Below are 27,008 nucleotides of genomic sequence, written 5' to 3'. Positions count from 1 at the left end.
GCTCTGGGGCTACTGGGTTATGGGCATGGTGGAGAGGTGGTCCAGGAATCAGCACAGGCTTGAGTCACACAGAGCAGAAGGCAAGGGTCCTAGCCAAATGAGACGGATACAGAGGGTGATGCCAGAGGGTGATGTAGGCTGCTGGGATTTCAGCCTTCCCAAGAGCCAAAATAAGAATATGTGGAGAGCCAAACTTTGATTGTTTTATTTAACCTAATATATCCAAAAATATCATTTCAACAAGTAGTCAACACACAGGCTGTGGACAGATTGCACATGCTTTTTTGGTACCAAGTCTGAGATCCTGTGCCGTGTTTTACATCCCTTGGGTCCAACTTAGGCATGGCCCTTCCCAATCCAGAGCACTCCTGGCGTTGTCACTTGGACCTACCCACCAGGTGGGCCAGTTTTAACTTCTTGAAGAGCCCAGGCTTGAGGACAGGACACAGGTCACAGAACCCATGCTCTGCAGTGAGCCTGAGAGCAAGTCTGTGATGGGATGAGAAGGCCAGAGTCCCTGCATGGCCCTCCCACTGGGTCCTGGGCTGGCTGCCATACTCTTCATGGACTGCACCACTGCCCAACACAGAGAGCAGCGACTGTTTGTAGAAGGTGCCATTTGTACTTGCTTATCACCATGCTGAGTGCCTGACTCCCCAGAATGCTGAGCCCAAGGCAGAGAACAGAGATCTCTCGTTTCTCATTTCAGACTCAACATAGTTAGCCCATCTCCTCATGGAAGGAAGAGCCACTCTTCTGGAGGGACAACTGAAGGGCAGGAGCTGCCAGCTGTCCAAAGCTGTGTGGCCTTGTAACAGACTAGTGCCAGAGACACTGCAACTAGCTTTACAAAGTGTCCCAGGGGAGACATCAGGTTCGGCTTGGTCCAGTGGAGCCAGCTTTGACAATACAGGGCTTAAGGGTGAGGTTCCTCGGCTCTGGTGCTCACAGGTCCATCCATTGTAGGGCCACCCTGGAATGGCCTGGTCCTGGGAGGCCATTTCCCAAGGGTGTACATAGTACAGTAATAAGCAAGACACTATGGACACCAGGGACCTAAGTGCTGCAAAAAGACCTGCCTTCTGGCTATAGTCCAGTGCCATGGGCCCCAGGTCTGAAAGCCTAGGGCAGATGTTGGTGAATTCCAATTCAGTCTTCATGTGATCTTCAGATCACAAGCCCCAGGCATAGAACCAGTCCCTGTCTTCTGGACAAAGACACAGACGGCATGTGGGGCACACGTGGGTTCCCTGACAGAGCCTGCTCCAGGCTGCATAGCTCCTCACACCCTTTCTGCTGAAGCCCCTGGCTGTTTTGAGCAGTACAGACACAGGATAGGTGCTCAGAGGCAGAGCAAAAACAGCAGTAAATAGTAGCTCTCGCCTGCTGCTTGCCTGTCTGTCTGTCTGTCTCTCTCACATACACGAGTCTCTATTGGCTCTCAGAAGTGAGCCACAAGGGGTGTGAAAACACACTTTACATCCTGGGAGAAGGGACCCAGGAGTGGGACAAGTCTGAGGACTGCAGGTTCAGGGAATAGGGAAATGCTGATGATGTAAACCAACTGCCCAGGACAAAGGGTCTGGGCCCCACACCAGCCAAGCCCGGGGAGGGCATTTGCTCCTGTTGCTGCACTGCCCAGGGCAAGGCTTTGGCTGAGACCAGGGACCCTGGGAGGAGGTGCAGAGGGGCCGGGGTGCCGCTGCCCAAGGGTGGGGGCCAGCCCTCACGTCTGGGCCAGTGAAAGCTCTTCTAGGCCTCCTTTTCCTAGGCGGTATCTTGCTAGGTCCTTCCTGGTCACCAGCCCGACCACCTGCAAGAAAAATACCAGGTCATAGAGTCCCCATAGGGTCAAAAGAACTACTCCATGTGGTGGCATACTCCACATACTAGTTCTAAGTAGGTGTACAATAACAGGTTAGGTCCCAAGGCTTACCGTCCTGAGACAGACAAGACCCCATGTCCACCCACAACTTAGCAAGACTACAGGAAGCAGAGTGAGCCAGCTCCAGCAATCTCCGGCAGGACAGAATCAGTCTCACCTGATTGTGGTTGTCTACTACGACCAGGTGCCTCAGGCCCAGAGCCCGGAACAGCTTGAACACTCGAGGAAGAGATGCCTCCTGCAAGGTAATCAACTGCCTTTAGCCCACTGTACCACTGTGGGAAGACTCAAACCCCTCAACCAAGCATCTCAAGGGTACTGAGCCGTCCTTCCCCTCCATGCCTGACTCTAAGGCCCTGTGGGCCGCTGATAGGGATCTCTGAGGCTCACTACCACTTGACGCCCAACTTTTCTCAGGCTGTACCTAATACATTCTGGTCTGATGACCCATCGCAGGACGCAAGCCCTACTTGCGCCATCCTTGAAGGCCTCCTCTGTCTGCAGCAATCACTCCAGAGTCCAGAGGTTCCTTACCACCTTTTCAAAGGATACAAGGTATCAACCATACCCCAGCCCTGCTTTCAAGTCCTTTGGGTCAATAAGTACCTGTGGCACAGTGTAGGGAGAAGGGTTCATGAACTCAGAAAGGTCCATGGTGCACTCCCGCTCATCCTGGGATACGTGGATGGACTGGATTGGGGGGAAGCGTGGGTAGGCATCGCGAAAGTCTTTCAGCCTCAGTCTCCGCTGCACCAAACCCATGTTGGACCTCTCCACAAACACCTGCAGGTAGCAGCCAGTTATATGTCTGCCACTGTGAAAGATGCTGCCCAGGACACTCCCACCCAGGGCCTGCCTGCCAGGGGTACCTTGTGCTTCAGGAGCACGATGAGCTGGGAACGCAGGATTAGGCCTTGGAGTCTGGCTGGCTGCAGGAGAGGAAAGAGTCAGAGGCCTGAGACTGCAGTGGGAAACTTTGGCCAACCCTATTCTGTTCAAATTCCCCATTGGCCCATGTCTGCTGTTTAACAGTCACCTCCAGGCATGGCGTTGAAGTGGGCATCTCTCACACACAATGCTGCTAATCCCTAAAGTATCTGACATAGGGCTAAGCCTTCCAGCAGAGGATGGCTTCCATGCTGAGAATGGGATCAACAGGTGGCAAGGTGTAACCTAAGTGTGTTCCCCACATTCTTTCAAGCCATCAGTGCCTGTGTCCAACAATCTTAGCAGGGTAAGACCTGAGCAAAAGGCGTCAACATCAGCTGGCCTCACACCTCACCAGTACCTTTGGACACGTGTCACAGTCACCAACACCATGACTAAGAAGTCCAGTTAGAATCACAGAAGGCCTGTAGTCTGCATGGGACAGTCCAGCTAAGAGAGGACTTTATTACTCTACATGGAACACAAGATTTTCTGTTCAAGAGCTGGAGAAATGGGTCAGTGGTTAAGAGCACTCGATGCTTTTGCAAAAGACCCAGGCTTGATTCCAAGCACCTACATTACAGCTTACACCATCTATATTGCCAATTCCAAGGAGAGCTCTTGTAGCTTCTGCAGGTACCAGTTATGCACGTGGTACACATGCATACATGCAGGCAGAGCACGTAAGTAGAATAAAGGTAAAATCTTAAAAGTTCCTTGTTCAGGTGAACTACATAATGCCCGCCCCCCACCCCATCCCCGACATGTGCTGCTCACGGGCACGAGATAAAATGGAGCTGACATTCAGAGAGGTACCCACAGTACCTGGGTGTCTCCTACATCCTCCACCACAGGGAACCCATTGTGATTAGACGCTGTGTCACTTAGGACATCCACGATGATGCCAACCTTCTCTCTCCTCCTCAGGCAGGTCACAGGCGTGCTCATTACTTCCCTGCCAAGAGGCCCGACCCAAGGACTGTCTCAGTTATATTAACACCACAAGCTGTCAGAGCTCTTCTTTATGAGCTTTTGCGGGGTTGGGGATTTAGCTCAGTGGTAGAGCGCTTGCCTGGGAAGCGCAAGGCCCTGGGTTCGGTCCCCAGCTCCGAAAAAAAGAACCAAAAAAAAAAAAAAAAAAAAAAAAAAAGAGCTTTTGCACCATGTGAATACCTGACCGACATGAAGCTGTCAGACTTGGGACCCCAACACCCCCATTTCCATGCCAGAGACTTTACCAAGCACTGGGAGACCAATCATGGATGGCCACAGTAGGAATGCTGGGATCTGGGCTCTCCACAAGCATTCAGTGTTTTCTCTGCCCACATCCACCCACTGCCCCCAGGAACCCAAAAGCTTAACAGGTCAGCTGGCCATACCTGGCAGTGAGCGAATGTGAGGTGACCGGGGCTTCCCAGTGTAGGAAGGGCACACTTTGCAGCTGGATGTGCATGTCATAGAGGCCCTGGATACAGAGTCATGATTCAGGGTATTGCCCAGGGGTCCTTCTGTAGCTGTTGTAAGCCCCTTAAATCCCAGTGCCAGGCTACAAGGACAATATGCAGGGTAAGCAGAGGACAAACCACCCCCTCAAGCTGCGCACCTCAATGAAGACATCACCCACAATCTTGGCAGTCATCAGCACCAACATGATGGGAAAACCGTAGGTCACGTTGCTGGTGGCCTCCATCATGATGACTGTCAGGCTAAGGGTCATCCTCACGATCCCACCTGTGGGAGTAAATAAGCCCCTATCCCTCTCAACACAGTCCCTAGCTCTGCCATAGCTGCAGCCTTTTTACCCACCCATCCTTCCAGACCCCAGAGGCAAGGATGCTAAACCTTGGGCCTAACCTCTGCCACTTGGCCATGCTATGGGACTGATAACCTCACCTGCCTCACTTACAATTCTGCTCACAGAAATGGCAAAGGGTAGCTATGACGGAATACACATGGGTAAGCAGGGTGAGGCTAACTCACCAACGAAGGCAAGAGCAAGAGCTGGGGCTTACCAAGCTGAGCAGCAGCTCCCATCAGGGCGTATTTACCCGGATCTGCCCAGATCTGTGGGAGGCAACATGGGTGAATCTCAGAGACAGTGGCCATCCCCACCCAGTCTGCCAGGGCATACTAGTGAAGATGAGCTTGGGCATAGTGATCCACACGGGACATTCCACTCCAGTACCCTCTGCTACAACCAGTAGGCCAACACTCTAGCTAGGTGGGCCATGTATAGGGACAAGGTACACAGACTACACCTCCTGCCCATGCCCATGAGTTGTGAAGGCTGTGCTTCTCCGAGGAACCTACATAGAGTGAGGACAGCAGGCAAAAGTGCCTGAGGTGCCATTGCCCATGTCCATGAGGACACACTGAATCACCCAAGGAAAGAGACATTCAGCTGTGAAGAAAAAGAGCCTAGAACATGTCACAATACAGATGGGACAATGCACATCACATTCAGTTAGAAATTGCAGACACACGATGGTGTGCACTGTGTGCCCTAGGAAATGTTGGCAGCAGATGAGCCCAAAGACAGCAGGGAAGTAGAGACTAACAGAACTGAGAAGGGGAAATGGGAGCGACTGTCAATACTACTCCATTCTACGTGAGGAGCAGACACTAAAGCTGGAAGGGATGGTGGCTAATGCTAATGCTCAGAACTGTTTATGCTTACAGTAATCATTCTTAAGAACCACATTTCAGAAGTTAGAACCCAACCAAAGCAGATCTGGACAGATACCTGAGCCTGAGGACAGGGAGGGGCAGCTACAGGCTTCCTGTGCTATCCCTTCTGCCATTTGTCGATCTGGTTTTTTTCTATTTCCTTTCCTTTTTTTTTTTTTTTTTTAATTTTCCTCCCTTTTCTTTTTTGTTTTCTGAGATAGGGTGTCTCTGTGTAGCCCTGGGTATCCTAGAACTCACTCTGTAGACCAGGCTGGCCTCAAACTCACAGAGATCCACCTGCCCCTGCCTCCTGAGTGCTGGGACTAAAGCCATGCTACCACTGCCCAGAATAACTTGTCAATTTTACTCACACTGAAGTGAGAAAACACACACAGATCAAACCACCCAGCAGCTGGTGAGAGGAAGGGCTGAGGCCAGCGCTAGACAGACCCGGGCTCCTTTTCCTGTTCTCACTGTCCTCCCGGACATGGCTCCAGTTACGTCATATGGCTATTCCACGGCATCCGAGCTTCAGGTGGCTGTGGTGGTCCCCAGACCTAAGGCCACCAGGAATGTTTGCGTAGTAGAGCTCTGGCATGCTTCCCCCAACTCACCGCTGCTCCTGTGAGGTAGGACATGGAGATGCCAAAGAGTCGGCCCCAGGCAGCCCCAATGAGCAGGGATGGGATGAAGACACCAGCAGATACTGTGAGGCCATAGGTCCAGCAGGCCAGGAAGAAGTAGACCAGGGTGAACAGGCCGAGAGTCATGGGATTATAGGAGCCTAGGGGAAAGGAAGGTCATTGGCTACAGCTGGAGCTCAGGCCTGTGCAGGGATTTTCTGCCTGCCTTGTATTCCCATCCTGAGAACCAAGCCACCAGAACCCAGATTCCCAGTGATCCCTAGAAAGTTCTGTATTCTCAGCTTCTCCAGGTGAAGCGTAGGTCCCATCAGAAATGATGGTGAGGAAGTACAGCAAGGTGACCTCAAGGTGGCAGCACAGGTGTCAAATTCAGGGCCCATAATGCTAACACCAAACTCCCCAGAATGAGCAACAGCCTGAAGTCAATGTGTCCTGTGCCATGTAGAGGCTGTTCTCCAGCACAAAGAGGAAGCCCATCCTCCTGAGGGCAACAGCAGACTTCTAGCTCAGCTGAACTCTGTCTGTGTACCATCAGTCTGTGTGGCTAACCATGGCTCAGGTTACTGACATCAGCAGGAATAAGTCAGTAAGGGCAGAGGCCCACATGTGTAAGGCCACTGGCTTATTCTATGGCAATTTATCCATTAACTTACACAGACCTTTCCTATGGACAATCCCCCACACAAGGAATGACAGAACACGATTATAAACAACTCTCCCCATTAGTAGGGTGTATGTCATGGTTAACTTCAGTTGTTAATCTGATATACTTATGAACTAAGGAACTGCCTCCAGGCGTGGGCATGTCTGTCGGGGCGTTTCCCTGATTGCTAGTTGAAGTGCGAGGATCCAGCACACTGTGGGCTGTACCATCCCTGGGCAGGTGGACCTGGGCTGTAAGGAAGATGGCTGAGCAAGCCAGAAATCAATGTTCCGTCATGGCTTCTGCTTCAGTTCCTGCCTCAGCTTCCTCAAAGATGGGACTATACAACCTGTTGGTTTTGGTCGTTCCATCAACAACAGAAAGCAAACTAAACAGCATAGCCAGAGGACACAGGCCCAACGATGCTCGGCTCTGCTTGGGCCCAGTGTGTAGGGCTTAGCTCTAGGCACTACCAGGGCATGGCTGAAGCCAGAAGGGCCTGGCTTGGAGTCATCAAGCTAGGTTTTCTACTGGAGAGAAAGATGGCTATCCTTAGGGAGAAAAGGCAAGGGTGGGGAGCTCAGCCAGTCCCTCCCTCTTCAGGTGCTTGGCCACCAGGTACCACAGAACCTGGCCATCCTGCACAGTGCATGTCTCCTACTCTGCAATGCTGGTTCCTGCACTCCAGCACACCTCACCATACCAGAGACGATGCCTTACCCCAGGGCAGTGACCTCTGAGCCAAGAACTTGTCCACTGCCCACAGGAAGCTGCAGCTCGCTGACTGCACGTACCTGGTGGGTCGTGGAACAGGCTGACGACGCTCTTCTCAGGGGTGTTAAAGAAGGCTGCGGCCATTGAGTTGTATTCGCCATCTGCACAGAAGAGCTGCAGAGTTGAGAGAAAGGACACAGGGGGAGAGATGGCCACAGGGTGGATGCTGTGCCGCTGAGTGCTCTCACGTACCCTGAGTCTAGAGAGCAGCAGACAGGATCTGGGCTCAGAGCACAGCCCGGGGTTAAGTTCAGACAGGGTTTCACTGGCATGACCACCTCTCTGGGAAATGGAGGTCCATCTGTCCCCACCATCCAAAAGGAACAGGAACAAGAACCTAGGAGCTTCAGGATGGACAGTGGGACCCTGGCCCTGGGAACCAGTAGGCCCAGTCTTCTCAGCTCAGCACTATTATCTTACATGGAGGGACACATCATTTGCTTGCCAGAGAGAGGCAGCTCTTGCTTGGGGGTTTCTGTATGATTACAGGTACGTTCCTCTCTAATCTATACTGAGCCTCATTCTAAAACCCTCTTCAGGGGGTGTCTGGAAAGGACTTTGGTGAGATCGGTCTAGGAGCCATTCCCCAGGCACTTGACAGACAGCCTCAGCTTTCCATGGGACCCTATGTACAGAGCAAGGGCCTGCTAGCATTGTTACCTCTGGGAAACGAGAACTCTGCAGTTGGCCCTGCTCACAGAGCCAGCCCAAAGCCTATGCCTACCTGGAGTGGGTAGGACATGGAGCTCCCCTGCAGGGGCTGGCAATCTCGAGACGAGTAAATCAAGACAAATGCAACTGTGGCTGTGACAGCTGCCACCAGCATGGCCTCAATCACTTGGAGGCAGGGCCGGTGGATGTACCTAGAGACCAAAGTGGACTTTGCTGCAGGGATGGCCAGGGATAGTAGACTCACTCACCTGCTCTGCCCCTGGCAGTTGCCAGGGAAACCTGACCCAGAACCCATTGATGGGAACACAATACAGGTTTAATGATCAATCAGCCCAGACTCCTGGGTTATCTTTCTCCCCCTGACCATAGACGTCTTTGTATTGACTCACCCTGCTACACCAACATAGCAGCTGATACCAGTGCAAAACACAGGTAGATGCACCATGAGCCCAAGACCTTCCCAAACAACTTGATTGCTTCTCTTCTAATAAAAGGGTTGGCACCCCAGGCAGAAGGTGGGCAGCATCTAATTTACCCAGGACTTTGTTCTCTGTGACAAATTTTATCTGCTAACTTTCAGACCAGGACCCAAGGAACATTTCTCAGGGGGGTGCCTCACTTGCACTTACTTGTCCCTCTCCCAGAGGCCACACCTGTCCTGAGCAGCTGGACAGACCTTTAGGGAAGGGCCCTCACTGACAAGGCCTCCACAATTTGTCCATTTCCTGTACACAGTGGGGCTGTACCTGTCAATCTGGTATACAAAGCAGGGTTCTCACCTGATTCGAAACATAGTTAGCCAGTAATTCAAGGCATTGAACACGGCTCCAAGAATGCCACCTGCAACCAGAGAGGAGACTAATGTTAGTTTGACAGGGAGGATAGCGAAGCTCCCAGAAGTGGGGAGGCCCTGGTGAGGTGGGCTGTCTAATGGCTTCACAGGCACTTGTCACTAAGGCTGCTTTGCCCTCCACTCAGCTTTGTGCACTGCAGCATGGCTGGTACACCTCACTCAGAACCCAGATCTTCAACCTCTGAGCATGGACATGACCTTCAGGTATAAGGTGTAGTGTAAACTGATGGGCTCCTTTAAGGCTAGGGCCCCTTCCCCAAAAATCTCATTTATATCTATGTAAATGTTCTAAATTCCAGGGGAAGAAAAACAATAGAAATATGAACCACTTCAGGCCCTGAGTATTTTGGATAAGAAATAATCCTCACTCTGTAGATGTTGTAAAGACCCCCTACCCCTCAGGGAATCTGAATCTAAGTCTGGAGCTTTACAAAGTAGAATTAAAGCTCTGGGGCCTTTCTAAGGTGCCTGCCCATGCATGCATCTGCACAGTAACGCCAGCAGTGTGATGCCTAGAGGTGAGGAGTGGAGATCTTGACCAAGGCACCTGCAGACCTGCACCACTTTGGAGTTGGGAGTCCACCCTTGCCAAAAGGTTCCCTCTGGTCCATGCTACAGGGAGGGGCCTTACCCACCACACCCATGGCGATGAAGACAGGAATCTCATGGATTGTGTAGGCCATTTTCTGTGCAGAGGGGAGAAAGCAAAGGCTTTGAGAAATGGCTGCTTAAATTTTAGGACTGGGCAGGAACTCTGCCTACATGTACAGAACCTTCTAGCACTTTTGTCAGAACCAAATAGGTTTCATGGGTGAGGTAAATGGTCTTTGAGAAGACCTTATGCCCCCTGGCCCTTTATGGCTGAGCTGGGTTGAGTGGCTTGTGCAGCCATCTCATACTGCAACATTTATAGCTGGAGCAGGTCCTTGGGCACATGCTCAGAGCACTGCAGAGCGCTGGAACTGACAAGTAAGAGTTCAACATCCCTCCTTAGAACTCTATCTTCCCATAGCCATATTCAAGTCTCAGCTTTATCCTAATGGGGTTCTAAGGTGGCAGCAGAAAGGGCAAGTTGGAACTATGTAGCTGGCAAACTACCTCTGAGTCGAATCTTCCAAAATTTATGAGGCCAGGGCTGGACAGGTCCCACATGTTTCCATGGTAGATGCTCAGAACAAAATTCAGTGTAAAGGTCGAAATCATGGAAGCAAAGAACTGTTGCAGAGAGAAGCCAGAGTCTTAGAGATTTGCCTGGTGTACCCAGTACCCTCAGAGTCCAGTCCAGCCTACTCAGTATTCAGTGTCCTCAGAGCTCTACTTGGCCCACCCAGCACCCTCAAAGCCACATTTGGTCCACCTAGATTCTAAGAGTAATATAGAACACTCTCCTCTGAATGCCAGAAGCAGGCACGGAGATAGGGACTTCTGTCATTTGAAAAGCTGTGTGTCTGGATACCCATCTAAGACAAAAGGAAAGGGTCTGGAGCCAAGTGGGGCTGCAGCTCTATACACAAGTCAATGAAGGACATTAAGAGAAGGTAATGTTTCTGGGGTTCCTAGGAGCCACCAAGGCTGGCAAGAACACCTAGGACAGGCGTAGTGCTGCTGGACCCACCGAGGGACTCTACAACACAAAAGGATGGGCTGAATATAAAGAGTTCTCAAGGGAGGAAGAAGCGTGGTCACCCTGGCCACTTACAATTCTCCATGTCAGGAACTGATTCCAGAAGGAGGCGCCCTCTTCCAGGCTGAACAGGACCCCACCTGGAAGGCAAATAGCAGGGCTAAAGTGCCACCAAGGTCATAGGGCAGCTTATCCACTGCCATCGCCCAACAGAGGCACCAGGAAACTAAGGCCAAGATACAGGCATGCTGTAAGTGGAAGCAGGCCACAGCTGGTATCTGTAAGACACTGCCCACACCCTCACCAGGCACTTGTCTGCAAACCTCAGAACCAGGCCTATAAGAAAGCCCTGCTTCACCATCCTGGGCATCCACAAAACACCTGAGGGCATAGCCAGAGATGAGGTGGACCTGGCCCTCCTTACCCACAGGTGCTCCAAACGCAGCAGACACTCCAGCTGCAGCTCCAGCTGAGACAAAATCCCGCTTCTCTGTATCTCTGCGGAAATATTCAAAGATCTGAAAGAGAAGACAGAGGGTGTTGTGGGAGGCTGAGGGGCTGCTTATCACAGAGGGGAAGTTGGAAACAGGTCCCATCAAACAGGCCAAAGAAGGGACATTTTTTTCTAGATAATCAGGCATCGAGCAGTTTTCTAGATAATCACATCATTATCATCACAGCAATAGCTACTGGATTCACAGAGAGCAATGTTACAGTGACAGATAACAGGAGAGCTGGCACTCCCATGTACCCACAGCTGAGAACCACAGGATTCCACTTGTGACAGAGACTGAACCTCTCCATGCATGCAAGAACTCTATGACCTTCTTGTTCCAGCTCTACCCTGGTAACTGAAGAAAGCCCAATGAGTGGAAAAATTTTAACAAGGATTGTTCAGCAGGCTTGGTGGTACATCCCTGGCATCTCAGCTCTCAGAAGCCCTGAGACAGAATCCTAAGTTCAAGGCCAGCCTGGCTAGACAGTGTAACCCTGTTTCAAAAGACAGTTTCATATTTATCAGCATAAAAGTTTAGTGTAATGCCTACCTCACTGCTGGTAACAGTGGGAAACATAACAAAATTATACCATGTGTCTGCGGAGCCATTTACAGCTCAGACCTCCTTCGAGTATTCTGAGAAGCTGGTCAGAGATTCAACAGAATTACACCAGCACCCTAGGAACTGACCATGGAGACGCCACGTAGTCTGTTAACCACCTGGACTGGGATCAGGCCAGACTGCCCTTAGACTTAGAGACAGTAACAGGAATTGGATGTTGAGGGAGACCCAGAGGTCTGGATGAAGACTCAGCTGAAACACAGCTGTGAATCCTTAGTCCACGAGTGTGTGTGTAAGGACTCACCTTAAAATCTCGCTTGAGTGACGTCGACCTTCCCTGTGAAATCCCTGCAGCAATCACGGATCCTGAGTGGATCATTGGCCCTTCCTGGAGCACAAAGCAATCAGTACTTAGAGGCCACGCATGGTGTCAAATGACAGGAACTCAGACTCAGGAGGGACCAGTGTCACTCATTCTGTTGTTACCTTTCCCACAGCCAGTCCCCCTACCACAGACAGAATCACGCCAGACACCTTGATCACCAGCGTCTGGAAAAGGAAGATACAGAGTTTGAGTAATCCTGTTGTACATGCCTAGCCACAGGGGGCTCAAGGAAGGCCAGCACTGCTGCTGAGTGCTCAAGTGAGAACTCCCACTCATCACCCAGCCACACCACAAATGCTAGGGCAGTCCTCAGGGCTCCTGCTCCACAGCCCCTCGAGGAACTCAGAGTTGATGTATTCCTGGAGGGTCAGAGGGAGGAAGCTCAACCCTGCCCAGGACTAGATCTCTGCCCTAGGCCCAACACAGTCTCCACATGAACACACAGGTGCAAGCACCTACTTCAAGGACACCCGAGTATTCATCCCCACATCAGGTCAGGAACCATGAAGGTGGGGACTGAGAGACTATGACTCTCCTGAACTGTGTGAGCCTGGTGGGTGATCAGGCAGGTCAAGGGTGAGCAAAAGCTGACTTTATTATCTGAGCCCATAAACAATATAAAAAAAATTATCAAACTTATAATGCCTTCCCTGGCACATGGGCCCTGGTGCAGAGAGAAGGGGGCAACTGGGAAGGACAGCATGCTCTCAACACAGGCTCTGAGGAAGTCTCCTAAATCCAAAGGTATTTAGCAAAACATTCCAGATTGTTCACAAAGTTCAGTAACAAATCAGCGCTGTGAGGAAGCATCATGTTCACCCTCTTCTACAGTAGAGCAACAGCATGGGACTTTCCATTTCTAGAGTGTGGCCATGCTTTCCTTGGCTACAGGGCACCAGGCCCAGGAACATCCCAGAGGAGGCCACAGAGAATCAGGCAAGGAAGTCCCTCAAAGGAAGCCAATGTCTACCTGCCCTCTGAGATGGGGACAGGAGGCAGTATCTGGCCAGACTCGGACAGAAAGGCTGGTCTTACAAAAACAAACAGTAGTAATAGACTGTGGTGACAACTGTCTAGCCTCTGTGGCATTAGGATGATGCCAAGATTGTGCACTACGAGTGTGAGAGAAAACTTTGAAAACAGGGAAGGAAGGAAAGGTGGGCCATCTCCCACCGTAGCTCAACCTGTCTAGCTATAAAATAAATACTCAGGGTCGCACAGTCCCGAGTTACAGACATGTACTGCATGGCTGCAGTCACAGCATTTATGCTCCTGCATTTCTTATTGCCATTTGCAGATGCACAGCCTGTTGTCAGTGCACACGTAACAGCTGGTGTGCACATGACTTGTGCCAGGTGTGGAGGGTCAAGCAAAGGCAAAGACAGACTTACAGAGACAACAAGCAGAAATCCCATGCTCTGCCCCGTTTCACTGCACACCTCACCTTGAGCCGCACCACGTGGGGGATCTTCACCCCATTGAGGAAGCACTTGATCTGAGGGATTCCGCTGCCAGCAGCAACTGGCTGGAAAGACAGGGGTGCCAATGAGCAGGGAGAGTAAGAGGATGCAGCCTCTACAACCACAAGAGCAGGCACAGGGAAGGCTTCATGTCAGGGAGGTAGAGGTCCTTCCCTACCCCCAGCCAGGAATACAGCAATCCCTGAGGAAACCTTGTGGGAGTGTGGGAAGGGTTAAGGGAAAAGTCTGATGGTCATGTGTCCCCAAGTGAGCTGGGTGAAGGGACATTCCAGGATGAACAGGACACTCATCATGTACTAAGCAGGAACTAACACTTCCTATCTATGGAGAGCTGCACACTATGGATACATAGCAGGTTCTAGATGCTGTCTTTTCCTCCTTTATTACCCCCACAAAGAAGACAAGGATCAAAGAGGAACCTAGAAGAAAGGCGGACTCCTGGGGGCTTTGGAGGAACCACCTGTGGGTTAAGAGTATAGTCTCAGCGCAAGGCCCTGGGTTCGGTCCCCAGCTCCGAAAAAAAAAAAAGAAAAAAAAAAAAAAAAAAAAAAAAGAGTATAGTCTCCTAGAGAGTGGCTGGTCATGCTATTCCCTATGCATGGATCTCTGCATGAATTGCCCACATTGCTGGAACCCTCAAGCCCTGGAATAACTCTTTATCTAGCTATGTGAAGGCCCTGAGAGATCTAGATCTATATAAATATGGGGTAGGCGTGATATACCTATGGTCTGGATATGAATTGGGCAGCCAAGAGATAGGTTGGGAGTTATACTATTGGATTAAATACTGTACTAGTAGGAGTAAGCTGAGGAAGTTGCAGTGTTTTCGGTTCTGACCAAACATTTCCCATTCATATCACACTGTGATTCTCTCTGGCAGAAAGCCTCCACTATCACAGGTTAACAGGGGCTCATGATGGGAAAGCTAGAGGAGCCCATGCTTTCACCAAGACCCCATGCCCACCCTTGATCTGGGGTACCCACTCTCCTACACATGACTTTACCTCTATGAAGGCCACAATCACAGACCCCACGAGCACGAAGGCAGAGTTCAGTGTGGCCCACAGCAGGAGGGAGAAGGACAGGCCGCCCTTCTCTGTGAACTTGTCGATGTCTCAGGGATGGTCAAGGACAGACACCGATGCACTTCGGGAGCACACATCTGCCCTACATGTCTCACTCTGTGGCCAGGCATTCTGGCCAGATCATCTCATGACCTGGGCCAGCACAACTACTGAGTAGCTAGCAGGCCATGGTGCTGAGTGGAAAACCTACAGACTTCTCACAGCCTGGCGAGGAATACGCCACACACATGCTGAATGCTGCGCACATATGGTAGGTGATCTCTAGGAGTCCGGCCTGTTCTGTTCTTTTTTTTTTTTTTTCTTTCGGAGCTGGGGACCGAACCCAGGGCCTTGTGGTTGCTAGGCAAGTGCTCTACCACTGAGCTAAATCCCCAACCCCTGTTCTGTTCTTTACTGCCTGCCTGTGAAGACACATGCCTGGGATCTGCTGTGAACCCTCCTCCCACATGCCCCATACACAGTGTCTTTGGAGGATACTGTCCTTGATGACTCGGTACTTGAGGCCTGCCAGGTTCTCCACTACAATGTCAATGAAGCAGGCTACTAGGCCTGTGAGGATTCCAATGAGGGCACAGATAACCCAGCGCTTGATCTCCACTGTCCGGAAAGCCTAGATAGGGATGGGGAATGGGGCAGAGTCAAAGGGAGCACTGCATCCAGGAACCTGCCCTGGTGCTGGCAGATTCAAGGGCTGCCACCACACGTAGTACAAAGTTTTGCTTACGCCCCAAATCTGCCAAAAGCAGCCTCCAGCCAATGCTTCAATGACCATGGAAGGCCACAAGAAGTTCCAAGGAGGTAAGAAACATTCCCTAGAAATTCACAACCAGCCACTAGTATTTGAAAAACTGTCTATCATCTGCAGAACAACCTTATTGGCCATGATTACATCCCTCCCTCACAGTTTCCAGTATCTGGTGAGAGGGGTCCCATGTTCAGAGCCTCATCCTCCAATACACAAACTATGAAAGCAAATGCTGGGTGTAGAATCCAAGCTCGGGGGAGAAAAAAGAGGGAGATGAAATGGGGATACTGCCTAGCCCAACAAGCCGGCACCAACCTAACAAGCCATTGGCTCACTCTGCTCACCGTGTGGTTGATTCGTCTTTCCTCCTCCAGGAAGAGCTGATTCTCACTATTGTCATAGTCCAGGCTCTGCACAGACCAGGGCACAAGAAACTCAATTACTGACCCAGGGAACTGGGCAAGTGTAGCCAATGGAAAGGGAAGAGGGCTGGAAAGGATAGGGCTTGAGCCCAGGAGGAAGAATAAAAAACCCACCTCAGGGTTGGGGATTTAGCTCAGTGGTAGAGCGCTTGCCTAGCAAGCGCAAGGCCCTGGGTTCGATCCCTAGCTCTGAAAAATAGAAAAGAAAAAAAAAAAAAAAAAAAAAAAAAAAAGAACCCACCTCATACTTGAGGGAGAGGAGCTTCTCGTTGTGTGGAATCTCCTTGGGGAAGGTGTGAGGAGGGTCCACTTCCTGTGGAAGAAAAAAACAGTCTCAAATCCCAGAGCTCTGGGTTATCTGACACACAAGGCTGGGAAGGCACAGAAATTTACAAAGCATCATCCCCTTCAGATACCTTAGGTTTGTTTCAGGAGAACAAGGTTAGTTTAACACCCTAGAAATCAACCGATACACTATGTCAAGATGAAGGGAAAAGTCCACAGACAATTTTAAAGACACAGAAAAAGCAGTATAGTCAGGCCTATCTTTAATCTCAGCACTTGGTAGGCAGAGATAAGGGGATCTATAAGTTCCAGGCCAGCCTTGTCTACAGAGAGAGCTCCAGGACAGCCATGGCTACACAGAGAAACCCTGTCTTAAAAAACAAAACCGGGAAAAACCATTATAAACACTCAACAAAGCTGGGTGTGGTGGAGCACGCCTATAATCCTAGCACTTAGGAGGCAGGTTCAAGGGGATGGGAAATTCAAGGCCAGTTGGGTTATGCAAGCAAGGCAATAAAACCAAGAAAGGACAGAGCTCGTGCTGAAGGCACAGGCTTTAGCTCCTACCCCAGTCCTGGGAAAAACAAAACCCTAGAGTAACAGAAAAGAACTAAAGAAGCTGACATAGGTCTGCAGGGATGGCTCAGAGGCTGAGTGTTCTAGCAGAAGACCCAAGTTTGGTTCCTAGGGATCCATATGGTATGACTTATCACAGCTGTAACTCTGCCCCATGGGGGCCCAATGCCTCTGGCCTCTGAGGCATGTGAGACCACTCTATATCATTACCCTTAGGGACAAATAAAACCACAGTAGACAGCACACAAATTCCAGGGGGGAAGGGGTGGCTAAGGAAACATTCCCTTGTTTGTTTTTTCAAGATTTATTTTTTGTTAAGTGTAGGTATGTATGTGCCTGTGAGTACAGGTACTTATGGAGGTCAAAACAGGGTGCTGGATCCCTGGGAACTACAAGTGCAGGCAGTTGTAGGCCATCTGACATGAACATTGGATCCTCTGTAAGAGCCCCTGGAGAGCTTGTTTTAGGGACACCAGAATCTACCCCATGGCCAGAGAAAATGGCTTTTCTCTAAGCCTGAGGATTCCTCATCCCCAAAACCCATCTCACCTATTCCTAGAGTCCTCAGCTCACTTGGCCACTGTCACACTAAGCTCCTGACAAAGGTCTCTGTACTGTGTGGCTTCCTCCACAGTGCTTCTGCCCTCTTCACAGTTGCTGGTCACCTGGCCTGAGAGGACACATGGATATTCTGTGTGCCCTCTCTGGGAGTCCTGCTATCTGCCAACCATGCTACCCTTCCTCTTTCCTTCACTCAGTGAAGGTCAGCTCAGTGGGAACAGAGAACATCACACCACTCACCGGGTCCAGGAGTTCATCATCCAGCTCCACGTTGTTCATCTGTCCAATTCGGAAAAGTGCAGAATGAGACTATAAACAGAAGAGACCATGATGGCGGGCATCAGATGAGGGCACTACTCATTCTCATTCCCACCCTCACACTCTGCCCTCCGTGGTTGCTGGAACCCAGGTCTGCTCCTGACATGCATAGCCTGTCCCTGAGAAGTCCAGCACAGGACAGAAAGCCTGGCTTTCCTCACCCTCGTACACCACTCTGTCTGTCATATGAGAGAGAGCATGATCCTGCACCAGGGCCACAGGCCACAGAATGTGTCCAGTGCATGAAACTTTATTTCTTCTCCTGCCTGCCACATCTCTACAAAGCCATGTCTAGTCTGCTTCTCCAGGCCTCTATCTGCTTCAAGCATGCTAATACAGGCCTCCCAAGCAGAGCTGTGTGGAAGAGTTGAGTAGATAAGAGTTGTGAAGTCCTTGCAGATCAGCCCAAGTGTAGGGCTGCTAGCATCCTTTTTTAAGGACACTGCCTTGATTGTAAGCCTCCAACCTGAAAAAGCCATGCCTGCCTAGTAACGGGGAGGTAGATGAGTTGGGGGTCGTACTTAATGTTCAGTTTCAACTGTTTCTTGAGTGTTTTCAGAAATGCTGGTGAGGGGAAGGCCAACCTCTGAGCTGAGCAAAAGCTGTGTGGCCCTTTGTTCAAAGCAGAGTAGCTGTGATAAAAACAAAGTGTGGAAGACAGAGGAAGCTCCAAGGCCAGCCATGCAGAGAGAAGGGGAGGTGGCCAGGCTGTTTCACCTATCACAGATGGTCTAGACAAAACCAAGGCCATCAACAATTATTTCACTGTACCGTAAGTACCCAGAGTCAAACCCACAAGGCCTAAGAAAATGGAACCTCAACAGTTTGAGAGGATGACAGGAGAAGGGCCAGCTATGGGTCACATGACAGTACTTGTTCATACACTATCCTTGGTGAGCAGGGACCCACATCCATGAAAAAGCAACAGCAGGCAGAACAGAAAATCAGGCTGACAGAGTAATGTGTGACAGCAGGACAATCCGGGCTACAGTGGAGCACAGGTGCTGGACCCCACAATCCGGGCTACAGTGGAGCACAGGTGCTGGACCCCACAATCCTGGCTATAGTGGAGCACAGGTGCTGGACCCCACAATCCTGGCTATAGTGGAGCACAGGTGCTGGACCCCACAATCCTGGCTATAGTGGAGCACAGGTGCTGGACCTCCCTTAGCAGCGAAGGAGCTGCAGAGGGCTCAGAGCTGTGTCTGACTAACAGAGGCTCCCATGGGTTTACACACATTGCACAGCTGGCAAACTCGGTGCCCTTGTACTGAGCTACAATTACTCAACATACCACCCTAGAGGAACTGGTTGAGAACACAGGCCTGCTCAGGACTAGTTTTGTAATTTCTGGGAATCTATAATTATTTCAAAGTTACATAAAACAAAATTTCCCACAAACCAACAGACTGAAAATATAACTTTCAAAACAGGATAAATGCCATCATAGTATTGAGAATGACTGACAGGCAGAAAGCAGACAGTTACAAAGCACCCAGATATACAAAAGTGACCAGAAGAAAAAGGCTCTGGGCTGATCCCTCCCCACCCCAAACACAGAGAAGTGGCTGATCAATATACAGAGAGGTGCTCTAGACTCCATTGAGATGCTACTGTCTAGCTATGGGGGAGAGAGGGGGTTAGAAAATCGGGGCTGAAGAAATGGCTCAGTGGATTAGCACTTGCTACACAGGTTTGTGGGCTTGAGTTCAGATTTCAGCACTCATGGGAAAAAGCTGGCTACCTGTGTGTCTGTAGACACAAGAGGATCTATGGAGCTTGAGGTAGCTTCAGGTTCAGTGAGAGTCTTAAAGGAACAAAGTAGTGATAGAGTGGGATACCCAATGTCTTCCTCTGGACTCTGCATTTGCTTGTGTGTATGCATATATACACCACATATATCCCTTTCCCATACATATTAACCTCTCACCCATACACACCACATACACCCCTCTCCCAAATATACTAATCACACACACACACAAACCCTCCCATACAACAACAACAACATCATCATCATCATCATCATCATCATCATCATCATCATCATCATCATCATCATCATCATACCACCACCATCTGTTCCACATCTCAGTAAAAACCCAAAAGATCAGAAAGTGGGATCTCCAAGAGACATCACTCATAATCACAAAAGCATTATTTACCCACTTGTCCATAGACATAAAACAGACATACTAAGGCAGTAATGCCTGCTATAATGTGGATAAACCTTATAGACAATGTGCAGAAGCCGGTCACAAGAGAGACAAATATAAGGGGCCTGAGGTTATGGCTTGGCTGGGAGAGAGCTTGTCTAGCATACAGGAAGGCTTAGGTTTAATCTTCAGTATTGCATAAGCCAGGTGGAAAGAGAGGAATCAAAAGCTCGAGGTCAGAACTGGAGGGATGGCTCAGTGGTTAAGAACACCAGCTGCTCTTCCAGAGGACCTAGGGTTTGATTCCCAGCACCCACATGGCAGCTCATACCACCAATAACTCTAGTTTTACGAGATCTAACATGCCCCTGGCTTCTGCCTACACTCGGCATACATGCGGTGCCCATACATACATGTAAGCCAGCCTGGTCTTCATAGTGTATTCCAGACCAGTCAGAGCTGTGTGGTGATATCCTGCCTCCACTACTTCCCCACCCTGCAATGGTTCAAGATCCTCAGCTGTAAGGCTGTGAGGCCAGCCTCCTTAGTATGCTTATATCCATAAAGACAGAAAGTAAGAGGAGGTGGCCAGGGGAAGGAGGAAGAAAGCAAGAAAAGTTGGGGGACAGTTTTAGTCACAGTTTCTGTTTTACAAGATGAAGAAGTTCTGGAGACTAATTGCCCAACACTAAGAATATACCAGATGGGCAAGTCAAGGTGGTGTACGCCTTCAATCCCAGCACCCAGGAGGCAGATCTCTGAGTTTGAGGCCATCCTGGTCTACAGAGGGAGTTCTAGGAAAGCCAGGGTTACACAGAGAAATCCTATCTCAACAACAACAAATATAAAACACACACACACATACACACACACACACACACACTCACACACTCACACACACACTCACACACACATACACACACACACCAGATGGGTGGCAAAAAATACCTGAAATGCTAGATTCTTAGAGGTTGAGGGAAGAGATCAAAGAGGAAAAGCCTGGGCCAGCAAGATGGCGTAGTGGATAAAGGCATCTCCTTCGGAACCCGATGACCTGAGTCCACACAGTGGAGGAAAGCACCTACTCCAAGTGATCCAGAGTTCCATACATGCATGTCCCCCCACCCCCAAAACGCATGTAAAAAGAATTAAAACCTGGCCTCAACTACACAGAGAGCTCAAGCCCAACATGAGTCCTTTATACTGACTTACACACTATATATACCAACACTCTGACCACACGTAAAACTTAGGAGTGGGAAGTGAGAGTACCTGTCTAGTACGCAGAAGCCTGGGGCTCAATCTCCATTATGGGGTGAATGGTGTGAAACTAGATAGCACATTTATGTCATGTGCTCTTACTACAAGGCATACACATACATGTACACACCTGTGTGTACACACACATGCACTCACACTCCAATTTTATTTGAGAAATGAAGACGACTGAATTCTGCCACCTTCAAGGTCCAGGTAGCAGCAGCAGCAACCTCCAGTTCCATTGGAACCAGAGCTGGAAGACAGCACTCTCACACTGAGGGGACACCCTAATTTTATATTTTTAATAATTTTTTTAAAGACAGGATTTCTTTGCATAGCCCTGGCTGTCCTGGAACTCATTATATAGACCAGGCTGGCCTCGAACTCAGAGATCCACCTGCCTCTGCTCCCTGAACGCTGGGATTAAAGGTGTGCACCACCGCACACAGCAATTATTCTTAAGTTGCTCACTGTTGCATACCCACCAGCTCTACATTCCACCTCCACGAGCAGCTGCCACGTGCCAGGCTCCATGCTAAACACCACAGAAACCCAGACTGTTGCAGCAGGGACATCAAAAAAAAAAAAAAAAGTGCAAATAAATGTGACAAAGGTGGGGGTTGGGGATTTAGCTCAGTGGTAGAGCGCTTGCCTAGGAAGCACAAGGCCCTGGGTTCGGTCCCCAGCTCCGAAAAAAAGAACCAAAAAAAAAAAAAAATGTGACAAAGGTGACAAAAAACTGGAAAGAGAGACAGGCCCAAGACGTAGTAGCCAGAGGGTCTACAACAAAGCAACCCAGAACAGGGAGGTGTGGGACATAGGGAGGAGCCTGTGGACTGGTGGACATGGCCCTGTATGGCTGCCTGGAGGCTGAGGACCCTGCCCTTCAGCTCACTACACCGTTGGGCTGAGGCTTGGGTATGAGCTGAGAGAGGAGGAAAAATTCCTGAGACTGAGAAGCAACAGGAGGGGGGTCAGGGGGTACTGGGACAGTCAGAGGACCCATCCCTGAAGCTGTCCGCTGGCCACAGGTTTCCTGTCCTACCCAGCAGCTATGGTCTGTGGTGTCAGGACAGGACAGGACAGCTTCACACTCACCTGAGGTCCCTCCTCTGCTGAGGGAGGAGGCGTCTCTGGTGGCGATCCCCAAAATGGGCCTGTAAGAATGCCCTGCATTTAAAAAGACTGCAAACAGGGCTGGAGAGATGGCTCAGTGGTTAAGAGCACTGACTGCTCTTCCAGAGGTCCTGAGTTCAAATCCCAGCAACCACATGGTGACTCACAACCATCTGTAATGGGATCTGATGCCCTCTTCTGGGGTGTCTGAAGACAGCTACAGTGTACTTATATATAATATATAAAAAAATCTTAAAAAAAAAAAAAAAGACTGCAAACACACACTGCCACCTCTCCACCATTTGCTCTAAGATCAAACAGCTTCACAGAAAACTCTACTTCCTGTTGCCCACACACATGACTATGACTTGCAGGCTGACCTCACCCTCTCTCTGTTCCTCTATCACCCTACACCTAAGAAAAGGACCAAAGACTTGGCCTCCAGGTAGTGCCGCAGGGCCTGAGCTTTAAACAGGGCCCAGCCTGTCCTGCCTTTAGCAGCTACTACATGGCTTGGCCAGCTTCCGCCTGGCTGGGTGGCAACACTGCTTCCACCCAACCCTGGAGATGCTGCAACAAACCCCAGCAGCTCAGGAGGTAGCCAGGATAATGAGCTCATGCGCAGTGCCTAGGGTCACCTGACTATGCTCCCCTTTTTATTTCCAAAGACTAGCTTAGACTCCTGCTGCAGCTCCAGGGCAACCCATGCTTAACTACGAGCCTGCCTATTGCCCAGACTTTCCCTGAGAAAAGCAACACCAACAAGTCATTCAGCTGAAGAGGGGCCATGGCCAAATGTCAAGTGCAAAGATGAATTTCCATTAGTTTCATAGGGTTTTTATTTGTGTGTTTTGTTTTGTTTTGTCTTGAGACAGGGTTTCATCTAGTTCAGCTTGACCTCAAAATCAGACTTCTGACTTCCGATTCGCCTGTTCTCACCACCTGCATGCCCAATTATAGGCATTTACCACCACATTCAGTTTTATGTGGTGCTGGAGGCTGAACCCAGGGCTTCACTGATGCTAGGCAAGCACTCTGTGTCTCCAGACCCTTGCTGTTGATGACTAGTCTCCATTGAGAGCCTGTTTTCTAACAGGCTTGCCCAGTGTTACACATTCGTTAACTTTTTACAGATGAGAAAACTGGCATCAGCAGGCCTCAGATCCTGCTGGAAATTCTGGCTGGTTTGGTGCTCAGTACAGAGAGTTCCCAAGCTGTAGCCAATGCCTGTTCAACCCGCCTAAGCAGGCAAGGATCCCTTAGCACTGGAGTCCCAAGCCTCCTGTATGCCTCTCCTAGACCTAGTCACACTCAAGTCAACTCAAGTGACTGAACAAGACTCCTACACCTCGTACCACATCCCACCCATATACTCTCTGTCGTGTTGCTCTGCTTGTCTGAAGACTTTGCACAATTTACACAGAGCACAAAAGTGCTCATTGCACATATTCCTATGGGGTTCCTCACACAAAACCAGCAAGGTGTTGAGCCTGTTCCCAGAGGGAAGGAAACTGTCCTATGCACCTCAGTGACCTGCACACAGAACAGGGAACCCACAATGGGGCAGGTGCACAACTATTTTTTTTTAAATTGTTTAACAGCAACCAATCAATTGTATTAACTGCAGCTTTGAAACGATAATGGTGTTTAGGGGAAAGATCACCTCATTCTTTACTCTTATGTCTATTTGCAAAGAAAAGCAAAACCAAATAAAAACAAAATCCACAGCCATTCAGCCCAAACTCAACTTCTGTTAGTTTCCAAATTCTTCCCTCTCTTAAAATCAGTTTCCAACATAAAATTACTTTCTTTTTGCAGAGAGACATGCGCGAGTGCTTGAGCATGGTGTTACTCTGGTGGAAGCCAGGAGAAGAAAAGGTGGTCAGATCACCTGGAGCTACAGTTACAGGAGGTTGAGCCACAGGACCCGGGTGCCGGGACCTGAACTTGGGTTCTCTTTGAAGCAACAGCCCCCTCACCAAGAGGTTACTTTCTTTACAATAACAATTCACACCTCCCAGAAACACCCTAGGAAGGCAGACATAGCCCTATCACCTTCCTCAAGTCATTTCAGGTTGCTGCTGCAGACCAGATTTGCAAGTACATGTCACTTCAAAGGGAGTTGAGCTGCTTCCCAGCAACGAGAAACTGACTTTTGACTCTCATTGTCCTAAGCACCTTCAAGGGTCTATAGCAAAGCCCATATGTAAGTTTTCATGCAGCTGCCTGATCTTGTGTTCTTCTTAGCCTCTAAAATAGCAGGAGTGTTTGCCAGACACCTCTAAAATCAGAAGGAGGAAGGGTAGAGGGCGGATATAAAACAGACTAACATCAAGGAATTGACATAAGTAACTGACTCAAAGCTAACATGATGCACACAGGCAAGAGAAGCAAAAGCAGGCGAGCCAACAAACCTGTACCCTTTTTCAAACGCTATGCATCTAAAGGCACAAACTGTTTTGGGTGCTGAGCACAATCTGGCCTCTGACTTGTTGCTTATCCTGTCTGGCTGCATATTCTATCTTCAATTAGGTAGCAAGAGAAAATGAGTGGAAACACTTGTCATTCCAATTGTGCCCCAAATGTTTGGAATTGCTCCTATGAGAAAGGAGGCAGACACTTTCACTGAAAACGCACTGCCATTTAAGCTGTCTGTGAAACCTGCCAGGCGTGTAGTCCAGGCCTTCCAAGTTCTTGGGGAAATGAGGCGGAATTATGAATTCATTGCTAGCCGTGGTCTTACTGTGAGACTGTATCTTGAAACGCTAAGGGCTGGGGGAGCAGACCTGAGGTCGTATGCTTGCCTAGCATGTGTATACCCTGGGCTCGAGCCTCGCCACAAAAAGTTAAAAAAAAAAAATCAACCAAAAAAACAAACAAACAAAAAAAAAAAACAAAAGAAACCACAACAACAACGTTAAAGTCTTAGGATCTCTTGCTGAAAAGTCAATGACAATGGTTGCTGGAGGAGAGGGTATCATTTTTTTCTGATGGTGTAGCCACTTGGTGGGGACGAGATGGGAAGAAGGGGTTCAAAGGGGAAGAAAGGAAGAGGCTTATGGGTGCGAAACTATCCAAAATAAGTTTTCCAGAATTCAAAAAAAAAAAAAAAAATAGAGGAGAACGCTGTGGCCTCCCTCTGGGCCCGGCCAGCACACTGAAGACCAGCTTAGCGATCCCGGCGGCCGCATCTCCGGCCCGCGGGCCTCACCTGGCGCGCGCCCGGCCCGGCTCCGTTCAGCAGCGGCGTCTCCTCGTCAGGTTGCCCCGTCCTTCGAAGCAGCGGCGCCCCCTCCTCGTCATCGCGATCTCGGCCGGACCAAGACACTTTCTTAGAAACGTTGGCCATGGCCCACTGAGGACCAAACTCCACAAGAACAGCCGGCAGCCCGGCAGCGTTCCCGTGACCCGCGCCCGGGACTCACATGATCTACCATCGGTGCCCACGTGACCCAGGACGGAGGCCGGTGAGGTCCGTAAGCGCGGGGTCTCCTGGGAATTGTGGTTCACTGGTCCTTGCAGCCCGGCGTAGAAACCTAGATCTTAAGACCCCTAGCAGTTAGTGTCTTTACTGAAGGCAGTGACCCAGACTCCAGAGAAGAACTAGCCGGAGATGCACGCCCAATCTCTGAAGAGATGATGTGAAAAAATATATAAACTAAGTTCTGGAATCGTCACTCTCAACCAAGCTGGCCTCATGAGTTTTTTTGTGTTCAACGGGCAGCTGGACTACTGCAATTCTGGGAAAGGGCTTGAGATCCTGAAGTTCCAGAGGAGGAAAGATTGGGGGAGGAGCAGGAGGAGGGGGAGGGGGAGGGGAAGGAAAGGGCTTGAGATCCTGAAGTTCCAGAGGAGGAAAGATTGGGTGGGTGGGGGGGAGGAAGAGGAGGAGGAGGCGGCGGCGGCGACGACTAGGACAGCACATGGGTGTGGTGTTAACTAGCCGTAGGATGCTTTAGGCAATAGTATTTTAGCAAGGCTAAGTTAAGTGTAATCTTAGTAACCGGCATTAGATCAGCAAAGTTGTTCTTAGATCTATCCTGAATTATATCTATATCGGGGTAAGGAATGGGATTTGATACTGCAACTTCAGGGACTCGAGAGTGACAATAATCATCATGGGTAGCACTCTACAGACAAAGAACAATGCTGCAAGGTTAAATTCTGAGCAGTGTCACGGCAGTTGCTTTACTGAAGATGGTAGAAGGGAGCAAGGAAGAAAGTGTCCACTTAATAAAGGAAATAGGTATACAATGCGAAAGCTACATTTAACAGAGAAACATGGGAAAGGCTGGGGTTAATGTGCACAACATAGGAAGGCTCTATAAAAATAATTAAAATTCAATTCAGAACTTCAGTGGTGGCAAAGGTCATGTATAAGAGAGTTAACAAGGATTCTAGAATATGTCGATGCCCACACCGACACGGCACCGAGAACCAGGCTTAAGCCTGGGGATTAAAAAACACACATATTCGGGTCCCTCGGGTTAAGAGAGAATGCCAATTCTGTAGCTTTATTCACCGAATATATACCCCAAGTTCACTGGGTGGAAAATTCCAGGAAGACCAGCCTAAGTCCCAGGAACAAAGACTGAGAGCAAAGGATGGGAACGAATGGACCATTGCCCAGGTGTACGCCCGGGTATGTCGCTACCGGGCCAGGGGATTCCTTTGTTAGGAACAAAAGGCTTCTACATGCATCAGCAGGGCTTCAGCAGGGGTCAAACACTGCAGGGGAGCCAGGAGGGTCCGACAAATATATATATATATATTCTATATACAGTATATATAAAATAATATATTATATTACCTTGAAACTTTTTAGATTTGAAAATTTTCAAATCAGGAAAGTTTTAAGTTCTTCTTAACTT

The 27,008-nt window shown here is 49.6% G+C and overlaps 1 protein-coding gene across 3 annotated transcripts; it reads right to left on the bottom strand.

Moving 5' to 3' along the window:
* Positions 1–181: 181 nt before the first annotated feature.
* Clcn7 (chloride voltage-gated channel 7) lies at positions 182–25,553 on the bottom strand. 3 transcript variants are annotated; one of them, XM_017597168.2, is made up of 25 exons: positions 22,120–22,212; positions 17,528–17,596; positions 16,107–16,178; positions 15,788–15,853; positions 15,176–15,308; positions 14,618–14,727; positions 13,577–13,657; positions 12,234–12,296; positions 12,052–12,135; positions 11,114–11,207; positions 10,765–10,829; positions 10,164–10,280; positions 9,697–9,751; positions 8,992–9,052; positions 8,265–8,403; positions 7,561–7,654; positions 6,094–6,263; positions 4,825–4,876; positions 4,416–4,543; positions 4,192–4,277; positions 3,638–3,767; positions 2,755–2,814; positions 2,492–2,668; positions 2,043–2,123; positions 182–1,813 (listed from the first exon to the last, which is right to left on the bottom strand). In XM_017597168.2, the coding sequence occupies exons 1-25, from the start codon at positions 22,195–22,197 to the stop codon at positions 1,727–1,729; spliced, it is 2,352 nt and encodes a 783-aa protein (XP_017452657.1). In that variant the 5' UTR covers positions 22,198–22,212; the 3' UTR covers positions 182–1,726. The 3 variants fall into 3 exon arrangements, with proteins under 3 accessions (XP_017452657.1, XP_038941637.1, NP_113756.1); NM_031568.2 differs by lacking the exon at positions 22,120–22,212 and adding an exon at positions 25,349–25,553 and having other exon boundaries at positions 1,457–1,813; XM_039085709.2 differs by lacking the exons at positions 14,618–14,727; positions 15,176–15,308; positions 15,788–15,853; ... (1 more) ...; positions 17,528–17,596; positions 22,120–22,212 and having other exon boundaries at positions 12,052–12,157; positions 13,577–13,637.
* Positions 25,554–27,008: the final 1,455 nt, after the last annotated feature.

This window comes from Rattus norvegicus, chromosome 10 (assembly GCF_036323735.1).
Source record: "Rattus norvegicus strain BN/NHsdMcwi chromosome 10, GRCr8, whole genome shotgun sequence".
NCBI lineage: Eukaryota > Metazoa > Chordata > Mammalia > Rodentia > Muridae > Rattus > Rattus norvegicus.
Note: the sequence above shows the minus strand (reverse complement) of the source record. Positions and strands in the feature narration are given on the sequence as shown.